A 12,433-nucleotide genomic window follows, 5' to 3' on the forward strand; every position below is an offset into this window, starting at 1 on the left:
TTAAATACATAATCAGTTGCCTTTTAAGAATAATATCTTATGACTTTACGTGATGCTATGTTATTTCAACTTGAAAATTCAAATGTTTGCTACCACCATTTGTTTCTAGTCTCTAGAGAACCGGGCAGCCCAAAGTATATTCTTGTTTATAGTCAAAGTCAATGGTTAAGACTGAAAATCGAATGGAATTTCATTATCTACATAGAAGTCATTATGCTTTCGTTCTCCTTCTCAAAAAAAAAAAAAATATATATATATATATATATATTATGCTTTCTTCAAATGAAATATTTTAACTGTCAGTAATTTGGATAACAAACGAATTATAGTTATTCCGTCATTAGCAAATACTATTCAAGGGTTGTTTTGGTCCTTCTAGTTCCTCTAACGTTTTACACATTGTGCTTTTGAACATTCAACCATTATTTCCAACGTTCATCACACCATTTTTCACACTACGTATATCCCTAATTCCCTATATATACCTCATGCACAAACCTTATTTCACCACCAATCACTTAAGATTTTGCTTTGCACTAAAATGGGGTTGTGCAAGATTTCACTAGCTTTTGTTTTTCTCATGGGCTTAACCCTAGTCCATCTCACCCTTGCCCAAGACTCCAAAGAAGACTACCTTAATGCCCACAATGCAGCCCGTGCAGACGTGGGTGTTCCATCTCTGACTTGGGATGACACTGTAGCGGCATATGCACAGAACTATGCTAATCAGCGTATTGGAGATTGCAATCTTGTGCACTCCGGTGGAAAATATGGTGAAAACATTGCATGGGGCAGCGCTGACCTCTCAGGCACAGACGCAGTGAAGATGTGGGTCGACGAGAAAGCCAACTATGACTACAACTCTAACTCTTGTGTTGGAGGGCAGTGTGGCCACTATACTCAGGTGGTTTGGCGCAACTCGGTTCGTCTTGGATGTGCTAAAGTGAGGTGCAACAATGGTGGGACATTCATTGGTTGCAACTATGATCCTCCTGGCAACTTCGTTGGCCAGAAACCTTACTAAGGGCTATATATGTTTAATAAAGCATCTCTATCTATGATTTTAAAAAGGTTTAATGATAAATAAGGAATAAAAATTTTCGGTTCCACTCTTAATATTCCAGTTTATGCTCCACCATTTATACCATATATTGTGATATACTCTTATGTCCTTTTTTTCTCCCCTTTGTTAGGTAATTAATTATTTAATTGGAACTGTATGAATAAAACCAAATGTTTTTATTCATAAATAAACTATTTTAGGAGAAAAATATTAAAATAAATTATAGAGTCATCCATCTTTCACTGGGTGGTAATTCGTTTACATCTTTATGTGACTTTGAACGTTCTTGCTTTCAACTTAAAGTGCTGTGGTTTATGGTTGTTTTTTTTTAAATATGAACCATGATATATTTCATTATCAATATGAAATTAATATCAGTAAGTATTAACTCATCAAATAATGCGTTTAATCCATCTATGCCATATGCTTGGATAAAGTTGAGATTATTATGGGATTGTATTATTATGTGATGTTGCACCTTTAACAGATTAGTCTATGTTTTTAGACTTTAGAAATTTATTCTAATCATATTATAAATTTATATTATAAATAATATTTCTTTGATTTGTAAATAATTTTTAATTATTAAGGTCTAATAGAAAATGTCAATATAGATATAAAAAACTTTATAAGAAAAAGAAAAACAGGGAAAGATAGGAAAAATAGAAAAATTAATTGAATCTTAAATAGTATACGTAAATACAAAAATTGAGGAACTTATAAGAACTTACCTATAGCACGTTATCATATAACATTTTCCTAGGGAATGAATATTTCTTTTCCATTTGCAATTTCCATGATTCATTTTCTTGGACTATTGGCAAAAATTGACAATAATATTTAAACAAATTAAAAAAAATAAAAAAAGTTGAGTAGCTAGGCCACTAGCATAAAATTGGCCATTTACAATCTAATATAAATTTATTAATTTTGTAAATTTTTTTTTGAAGATGCAATAGGTTCTATAGATTCAGAAAAGCACAAATTCAAGTATCTAATGTAGTTTTTCCACTTTTCTATAAAAAATAAAAAAATAAAAATTATTTTTTCCACAAAATTAGATTATTGTAATTACCCAAATTCAATCTAGCTTTGATTCATTTTCATTTGCATTACTATTTTCTATTTTTTTTTTTTAAAAAAAAAAAAAAGAGAAAGAGAAAGGAAAAGAGAAAGAAAAAAGAAAAAAGTAAAAACAGTAACTATTGAGATACCTGGCCAAAATGGCCCATTACCATTAATTTTGGAAAAATTTGGCCCAAAAACACTGTTTCGGAAATAATTAGGGAAGTACCATCTTTTTAAGTACTCGAGTTTGGCAAACTCGAGTACTATGTTTTTTGACTTCCACCGTGGCACGCTGACATGGCAGCTGAGTCAGAAATTTCAAATAGTACTCGAGCTTAGGGAGCTCGAGTACTGTTCAATGAGGTACCCGAGTTCACTAAACTCGGGTATTGATCTGTACTGGCGCCAATTGCTACTCGCAATTGGATTTAAAAAATTCAAAACAGTACTCGAGCTTGGGAAGCTCGAGTACCATTTAAAAATTTTTCACAACTCCAGTTAAAATCATTTCTAAAACCTAAAACCATTTTAATTTCACTCACTTCTCACTCTCAAACCAGATCGCCCAAACCCTCTCCCTCTCCTTCACACATTCACACAAAGCCCAAACCCTCAAACCGGCGGTGGCAGAAAACCCGTTGCAGCGGAGGAGTGTTGTCGGCGGTGGAAGTTTCTCTTCTGCTTTGGAAGCTCGAACGGCAAGTGGAGTTCTCGATCTCTCTCGTCGGCGAAGTCTTGGGAACTCTACGGCAACGGCGGCGACGGCGGACCTTGCTCTCACTCAGGTCTCTCACTCAGGCTTTTCGTTGGGCTGCCAAAGATTCTTCTGGGCTTCTTTCCCCATTTCATTTCTCCAGAAGGTACTGCTAATAATATAAATTTGTACTAGTGTAACATGTTATAAGAAACCCTCGGAAATGTTGAATAAAAATGCATGTCTGAGATGGTTTGAGCTTAGGTAATAATCACATGATATTGATAATAGTAATGATGTCTTCGTTTCGGTTTTTTCATGTTTTTCTCTAATTGGTACTGATGTTTAGTTATGGCATTGGCATGACTTCAATTTGGGAAATTGGGTGACAATGAAATTTCGCATATTGCATGGGGCAGCGCTGACCTCTCAGGCACAGATGCAGTGAAGATGTGGGTCAACGAGAAAGCCAACTACGACTACAACTCTAACTCTTGTGTTGGTGGGGAGTGTCTGCACTATACCCAGGTGGTTTGGCGCAACTCAGTTCGTCTAGGATGTGCTAAAGTGAGGTGCAACAATGGAGGGACTTTCATTGGTTGCAACTATGATCCTCCTGGCAACTATGTTGGCCAGAAACCTTACTAAGGGCTATATATGTTTAATAAAGCATCTCCATCTATGATTTAAAAAGGTTTAATGATAAATAAGGAATACAAATTTTCGGTTCCACTCTTAATATTTCAGTTTATGCTCCACCATTTATACCTTATATTGTGATATACTGATATGTCCTTTTTTTTCCCCCTTTGTTAGGTAATTAATTATTTAATTGGAACTCTATGAATAAAACCAAATGTTTTTATTCATAAATAAACTATTTTAGGAGAAAAATATTAAAATAAATTATAGAGTCATCCATCTTTCACTGGGTGGTAATTCGTTTACATCTTTATGTGACTTTGAACGTACTTGCTTTCAACTTAAAGTGCTGTGGTTTATGGTTTTTTTTTAAAGTTGGATTCCAAGCGCACCATTAAGCACCTATGTAAAGGTGAACTGCTTCCATTTTATCTAGGACTTTAAAATCTCGTAATTTGATACTTGAAAAGTTCTCTTCTAGTAGATGAAATACAAGACACCTATTTTTTTTTTTTTTTTTTTAAACAGTTATAACATGATGCTAACTCTGGAGTTTGAACCATTTCCCACCTAAATCTCCAATTCACTTCTTGTTTTCATGGTGGTGGATGAATGGAACTATCCGTGACCATGCATGACTTTTGCACTGGTGCATGCAGTAAGGCAAACAAGTATATTGATTTTGACCACAATCTTTTAGATTTGGGAAAAAATAAAAACCCCATCGATATGAAAATAGCATGAATGGATCTCGTTAAACATTTACCTATTAGTTGATACTATCATGCACCCCTGAAGTGATCGGTAAATAGAAGCAATTGAAACGTTGTGTAATGCTGTGATAGCATGTGACTCGTATAGGTCACACCCGTGGTTACTACAGAATAGAAAAATGCAATAATATGAGAAACAAGAATAACTTTCTCAAAAAAAAAAAAAAAAGAATAAGCTCTACGACTTGACTCTTTTTTGGTTGTCAATCCACTTCAAGAAAGAAAGAAGAGAAGAGACTAGAACAACCAAAGTTTTCATAAATTTGTAGGAGAATTTTATAAAATCATGATGCTACCAAAAGAAGGGAAAAAAGAAACGATTTTGTATACCCTGAATATCTTAAAAACACACAAAAAAAAAAAAAAAAATTTGTCAACTAATTAAGTTATAATATTTTTGGCATCATCGATGAAATCTTAAAACAATACTAGCCTCACGCGAATGATATTTTTTTGGTTTCAGCTTTATAATAAAATGTCACAATATTTTTATAATGCTCATAATAGTTGTAGATACGTGTATATTAATATTTATTTTATTTTGACTTATGATACATCTCAACTATTGTAAAAATGTTGTGATTATTATTATTATTATTATTATTATTATTATTTTTTGGGTTATCCATTGAACAACTTATATAATAAGTGGGGTGAGCCCATTACCTATCTAATTTGGGCAGAAGAAAATAAGTAAATTTGTATTGTGTCAACTTTACTCAGTCTACCTTTGTGATTAGAATCCCTTACATTTATAAAGAAATTTTATATTAAAATTTTTGAAATCTCAACTAGGAAATTTTTAAATAATTATATAGTTCATATACATGGCATAAATTACATCATCAATTATTACTTACGTAGATTTCATATCCTCATCAAAATTATAAAAAAAAAAAAAAAAAATTCATATTATGCAGTACTAATTTATATTAGATTAGGATCAAGTTACACCAAATAATCCTACGTACGTATACAATTTATTTACAAATTTTTGTTTTTTACTGTTATTAAAGTGATCAATTATGAGTAATGGAGAAAAATAATGGATCCACACATGTTAGTGTTGTAAACCACTCACTTTTAACAACTTTAGTAATTGTGTCATAACATTATTTAGTTATATCTAGTATAATTTCAACCAATATTATACTACCTATTAATTTTAAATAATTTTATTGAATTATTTAGAAATTATTTTATTAAATTACTATTTTTAAAATCCCACTATTTGAATACATCTTCTCGATGTTATTAATGTGCATGCCATAGTTTGTGCCAATCGAATATTATATATTATTTAATCCATAAACTCGTATTTAATAAATTAAACAATTTTATTGATCTCAGATAATCTTGAAATTTTGCAATCATTGAAGGTATAGGGAAAAAAATGTAAATTAACGATAAACTTATCAGAACTTGCATTAAAAGAAATTAAAAAATATATATATATTCCATAGACATTTGACAGTAGTGAAAAGAGATGCTAGAAAAGTAGCCAGCTGCTCCTTTTCTCAGTCGATGGTTGATTCCGTTGATCCCGTGCGTTCTCACTTCTCACATGTCACTCCTAGTCCTAACACAAGTTTCAACCAATAATGGTTAAAAAGCTAGGTCGTTTGGACCACTCAAAATCCAAGTATATTCAAACATAATATTGGGTCATTCTTACCTAATTTGATTGGTCTATTAAAAGAAATTTATACATTGGAAACCAAGCATGAAAAAGAGTCATGCTCCTAGGTTATTCCTCTCTAATCTGATTGGTATATTAAAAGAATTTATACTTCGAAATCAAGCATAGATAAGATGCATCTTCTCTTCTTACTATCTGTTCCGAAATATCATAACTTTCTGAGAAAGAATGAAAGGCTAACATGGTGCCTAAAGTCACGGTCAATAAACATTATAACTTATCCAATCTTTTTTTTTTTTTTTAATAAATAAATAAATAGAGTATGAAAGCAAGGAGAATGTATGTATCTATTTACGCAACTACGTACTGTTAAAAAAATGAGCTTATTAGGTTATTAGCTGAAATTGTTGACTTTTCTTTCTCTCTCAAGTTTCGATTTATGTCAAAGACGCAAATTACTGAAACAAAGAAAAAAAAAAGTTTAAGACGTGGCTTAGTAAAATGTTGTAGGAATAGGCGGTGATAGGGCTCAATTCAAATGCATGCACTTTAGATTGATTAGTTATTATTATTATTTTTTAATTTCAATTTTAATGTTTTTGAGAAGCAGATTGATGAAAAAAAAGTAACCTAACCAATGCAAAGAGATTCTCATGCAAGTCTAGAATGAATCTTCTTCTCCAAACAAAAAAAAAAAAAAAAAAGGCTTCATCACCTCGGTGTTGTCCTCAGGTGGTCTCTTCCCAACAGTGGGTCTCCTTTGTCCCTCGTTGGTACTTAGGTTGGGCTCTTACCGCGGAGGGGGCTTCTTGGTTTTCTTCCTTGGGCTGAGCCTTCGAGGTGGACTCAGATCTACACCCCTACAAAAATATTATGACATTTAGAACGTCCAACTTTTATTTTGTGAGAATTACATTGTACTCATGCAAGTATACATGACAATTGTGAAAAATCACAAGTTTACATAAGAATTATAAAAATACATTGCGATCACAGTGAAAAGACATTGCTTTAATTTGAAGTCACTTAATATTGAAATATCTAACAGTTTTGAAGAATCACAACTTTAAATTAAAAAATATATAAAAATACATTGTGACCATGGTGAAAAACCGTTCCTTAAAGTTGAAGTCACTTAATATAGAAATGCACATACCACCATTAGATATTTTAAAAAAAGTTTTGGCAATACCCAATATTAGCCCAAATCTTGAGGTGGTTTTTGTGTTTTATTCTATTTATAAAAATATAACTTGATATTTTTATCTTTGTTGTGTTGGACAAAAGGGGCTTCTGCCCTTTTTGGGCAAATTAAATAGGAAAATGCTCCCTTTTTCAAACAAAATAGAGAAATGCCCCTCTTTTAAAACTTGATTTTTGATAAATCGAGTTAGAAAAAAAAAATTCTAAAGCTCTATAATGGCGTTTTAAGGAGCCTATAGTGACGTTTTAAGAACCTATAGTGACGTTTTTTAACTCAACTTTAAAGAAATCGAGTTATAGGTAAAAAAATGCCACTATAGGTTGATTTCATTGCCTATAACTCGATTTTATTAAAGTCAAGTTAAAAAACGTCACTATAGGTCTTTAAAACGTCACTATATGCTCCTTAAAAACGCCGCTATAGGGCCTAAATCGATTTTGAGAAACTCGATTTTCAAAAGAAGGGTATTTCCCTAATTAGTTTGAAAAGGTGGGCATTTTCCTATTTAATTTTCCTGAAAATGGCAGAAGCCCCTTTTGTCCTTGTTGTGTTTGCTATAGTATTAATTCCTCATTACACGATTCTCAAAAAAAAAAAAAAAATCCTCATTACACCAAAAAAAAATAATAAAAAATACTTATTAGTTACTGTGAAGATAAAAGCCCAAATTCATGTATTGGGCTTAAGGCCCTATTTGAAGACTAAAGTTTGTCTGAAGAGAAATAGGCGATTGAGAAAGACCCTAGGTGGGGGAGATATACTTGGAAATGATTGAGGGACATAGTCCGAAGAGCGCATCAGTAGTTCGAAGAGTATTTCATCCTCGGATATAAAGAATCTTAGTTAAGCCAGTACCTGGGAGGTTCGAGTGACCTTCCTAGCGATTCCAATGATAAGGATAAATTTCGGGCATGTATGGAGATGATAAGAACAAAGAAATATCTAAAGGAAAAGCTGCTACCACCGCATTAAATGCACTGCAGCAACTTTTCTTGCAGCATTAATGTGGAGAAGACCTCTGAATAGTACAATCTCAACTACTGCCACCCGTGGAGAACCGACGAAGTTACCTGATGGGACGGGTACTCAAGTGAACGTTTAGATGAAGACAAGTGGACGATTAAGATAATTTAAAAGAACACTATATAAATGTAAGGGACCTCTTATAGAGGGGGGAGGAGGAAAAAAGTCTATGAGAATTGGAAGAGTGATATATACAAAAGTTTGTCTCTTCGGCCATGAATTCATTTAAGTTTCAAGTTTGTTCATTACACTTATTGTTCTATAAAACATCTGTTGAACGTTGTTTCATTTACAATCAGTCTAGCTCTTTCACCCACGCTCTACAAATTCATTGTATTGGGCTTATTGGGCTCATACTCCAAATCTTTTGGACTTGGCCTACAAATCTAGACCCTACAGTTACATTTTTACTGACCTTTTTAAATTGAAGCTTCATTTTTTATATATCATGACTTTGGATAATAGCTCTTCTTATGTTCATGGGAATGCCAATTTAATCCTCATCATGAGTTGAGATGAGCTATTCAATAATCACTGAATAATAACTTATTAGTTACATTTTAACTCTCTTAGAAGTTCATAATCCTAAAAAAGAGACATTATTTACTATAAAGAAAATCCACTTGACTTATGAAATAGTTATGATATATTAAATTTTATCAAAAGTAAAACATTTTCCAAATTAATTGACTTTCTTAAGCAGTAAATCAATGCATTTAGCTCTGTCTGTAATCATATAATACACTATAAATTGAACAGATTTAGTCTATTGGCCTCAAATATCTCATCATAATGTACTCGAATTCATATTTTAATTAAATCACATGTTTTGTACAAAGGTATTTTTTATATTAGTATTTTTCACGTATAATGCTAACCATATATGTTTTCTTTTTATAAATGAATGGTAGGATGAATTCAACTGGACATATTCTAATACTATATTGTTATCTTCTTTTTGAAATTACAATATGATCACTTTTGGAATACCCTCTTTACATGTTTATTTGTAATAAATTGTACTCATGCAAGTATACTTGACGGTTGTGAAGAATCACAAATATACATAAAAATTATAAAAGTACGAACTTTGCCATTGGTTTAGTCAGCTGCTGTTGAATATGGTAGAATTTTATGGTGTCATTTCTATGTTCACAGTTGATCAGCAAATTCAGCAGTACTGCGAGTACAAATATTATTGTGCACGATACAAATTATTTTTTCCATATTTTGTGTTTCATTTTATGTTTCACCAATCATAATTTGTTATATATTTGTATTGATTTTTAATATAAAATAATCAAATTTTAAAATGAAAAAAAATAAATAAATAAACACGTTGCGAGTTTGTGATTTGTTTTTGTAAAGTTCCCTGACCCAAAACAAATCAAATATTTGCAACAAAATCACCCTTTTTTTTCTTTGGTGGTTAGATTTGAATCACATTTGTAATTGCAAATATGTGAGAGTCCGTCTAATATAAATGTGGTGTAATCGAAGACTAGGTTAGGGGACAAAATGAGCTTCTGCCCTTTTCGGGCAAATTATGTAGGGAAATGCCTCTCTTCCCAAACTAAATATGAAAATGCCCCTCTTTTAAAACTCGATTTTTGATAAATTGAGTTAAGAAAAAAAAAATTTTGAAGCCCTATAGTGACGTTTTAAGGAGCCTATAGTGACGTTTTAAGGACCTATAGTGATGTTTTTTAACTCGACTTCAAAGAAATCGAGTTATAGGTAAAAAAATGCCACTAGTCGATTTCATTGCCTATAACTCGATTTCATTGAAGCCAAGTTTAAAAAATGTTACTATAGGTCCTTAAAACGTCACTATAAGCTCCTTAAACACGCCACTATAGGGCCTAACTCGATTTATCAAAAATCAAGTTTTAAAAGAGGGGCATTTTTCTATTTAGTTTGGGAAGGGGGGCATTTCCCTATATAATTTGCCTAAAAAGGGCAAAAGCCCATTTTGTCCCTAGGTTAGGCTAGCCATGAAGTAGACCTTAAACGTACTAAGAAAATCAATTCAAGCTCGAATTCCTACTTGATATGTGATTCGTCCAAGGAATTTTGAATTGGAATATAAAGCTCAGCCTATAAGCTTTTGGTTTCACGAGCATTGCCTTAGCTTTGACAGTAATATTTCACGCGCGTAAATATTATTGTCTCTCAAGTTCCTGTTCAAATATTTAGAGATTCTTTTCGTCAAATTCTAAAGATCCTCGACACCTTGATCGAAGAAGAAATATAACTTCTTGAATCAACGGAAAACGAAGAACAAACAAAACTAAACGATAATAAATGGTCAGTAGGATGGAGTGGAACTAGCCACTGCTGGTATGGATCGTGCTATGACAGAATACAAATCCTTTGTATCACTTTTTATATACCACTCTATGTTTAACGAATCACTACTTTCATGTGTATAATTGCTTTCTATTTTAAACTTTAATTATTTTATAAGGAAAATAAAATCAAAACATGGCACATTGTGATTGGTGGATTATAGAATGGTATATAAAAAGTGATACAGATGATTTGTATTCGCCGTGAAACTACTCTTTCATGCCCGGTGTGGGCAGTCCCTTAGTATATACGAATGCCAACCAGACATATACAGCCATAGGAAGCCTCGTCGTGCATTGCCTGTGCAACACCCCCGAGGCCAAATCACAAGTGAATTAATTGCAATTAACCCTTATTATAACAATATATTAATTAAAAATAACACAACACCAAAAAAAAAGTTAAAATCATCATTAACAATCAATTTCTCCTAACAGCTTGAGACTTCACTTTTTGTTAACCGTTTTTCACATGGTAGATAGTTAACATTTGTGTGTGTGTGAACACCATTATCAAAATTGAAAGTTATATTTTAGGTTTTCTTCACCATGTTACATGTATCACACTACCCAAGATAAAGTAAAACTCATTTATTTAACACATAATAAAATCTCTTTTTTTTTTTTTTAAAATATGAACCATGATATATTTCATTATCAATATGAAATTAATATCAGTAAGTATTAACTCATCAAATAATGCGTTTAATCCATCTATGCCATATGCTTGGATAAAGTTGAGATTATTATGGGATTGTATTATTATGTGATGTTGCACCTTTAACAGATTAGTCTATGTTTTTAGACTTTAGAAATTTATTCTAATCATATTATAAATTTATATTATAAATAATATTTCTTTGATTTGTAAATAATTTTTAATTATTAAGGTCTAATAGAAAATGTCAATATAGATATAAAAAACTTTATAAGAAAAAGAAAAACAGGGAAAGATAGGAAAAATAGAAAAATTAATTGAATCTTAAATAGTATACGTAAATACAAAAATTGAGGAACTTATAAGAACTTACCTATAGCACGTTATCATATAACATTTTCCTAGGGAATGAATATTTCTTTTCCATTTGCAATTTCCATGATTCATTTTCTTGGACTATTGGCAAAAATTGACAATAATATTTAAACAAATTAAAAAAAATAAAAAAAGTTGAGTAGCTAGGCCACTAGCATAAAATTGGCCATTTACAATCTAATATAAATTTATTAATTTTGTAAATTTTTTTTTGAAGATGCAATAGGTTCTATAGATTCAGAAAAGCACAAATTCAAGTATCTAATGTAGTTTTTCCACTTTTCTATAAAAAATAAAAAAATAAAAATTATTTTTTCCACAAAATTAGATTATTGTAATTACCCAAATTCAATCTAGCTTTGATTCATTTTCATTTGCATTACTATTTTCTATTTTTTTTTTTTAAAAAAAAAAAAAAGAGAAAGAGAAAGGAAAAGAGAAAGAAAAAAGAAAAAAGTAAAAACAGTAACTATTGAGATACCTGGCCAAAATGGCCCATTACCATTAATTTTGGAAAAATTTGGCCCAAAAACACTGTTTCGGAAATAATTAGGGAAGTACCATCTTTTTAAGTACTCGAGTTTGGCAAACTCGAGTACTATGTTTTTTGACTTCCACCGTGGCACGCTGACATGGCAGCTGAGTCAGAAATTTCAAATAGTACTCGAGCTTAGGGAGCTCGAGTACTGTTCAATGAGGTACCCGAGTTCACTAAACTCGGGTATTGATCTGTACTGGCGCCAATTGCTACTCGCAATTGGATTTAAAAAATTCAAAACAGTACTCGAGCTTGGGAAGCTCGAGTACCATTTAAAAATTTTTCACAACTCCAGTTAAAATCATTTCTAAAACCTAAAACCATTTTAATTTCACTCACTTCTCACTCTCAAACCAGATCGCCCAAACCCTCTCCCTCTCCTTCACACATTCACACAAAGCCCAAACC

At 31.7% G+C, this 12,433-nt stretch overlaps 1 protein-coding gene across 1 annotated transcript; it reads left to right on the plus strand.

Moving 5' to 3' along the window:
* The first annotated feature begins 489 nt into the window (after positions 1-489).
* On the plus strand, positions 490-1,123 carry LOC112003119 (basic form of pathogenesis-related protein 1). The gene has a single exon (XM_024035296.2). It carries the CDS (start codon positions 542-544, stop codon positions 1,022-1,024), a length of 483 nt encoding a protein of 160 aa, XP_023891064.1. The 5' UTR covers positions 490-541; the 3' UTR covers positions 1,025-1,123.
* Positions 1,124-12,433: the final 11,310 nt, after the last annotated feature.

Source organism: Quercus suber, unplaced genomic scaffold (assembly GCF_002906115.3).
Source record: "Quercus suber isolate HL8 unplaced genomic scaffold, Cork oak 2.0 scaffold_452, whole genome shotgun sequence".
In the NCBI taxonomy this organism is placed as follows: Eukaryota; Viridiplantae; Streptophyta; class Magnoliopsida; order Fagales; family Fagaceae; genus Quercus; species Quercus suber.

Bases quoted from the DNA above. Each gene is read 5' to 3' on its own strand.
- LOC112003119 (XM_024035296.2), top strand. From the start codon at position 542: ATGGGGTTGTGCAAGATTTCACTAGCTTTTGTTTTTCTCATGGGCTTA.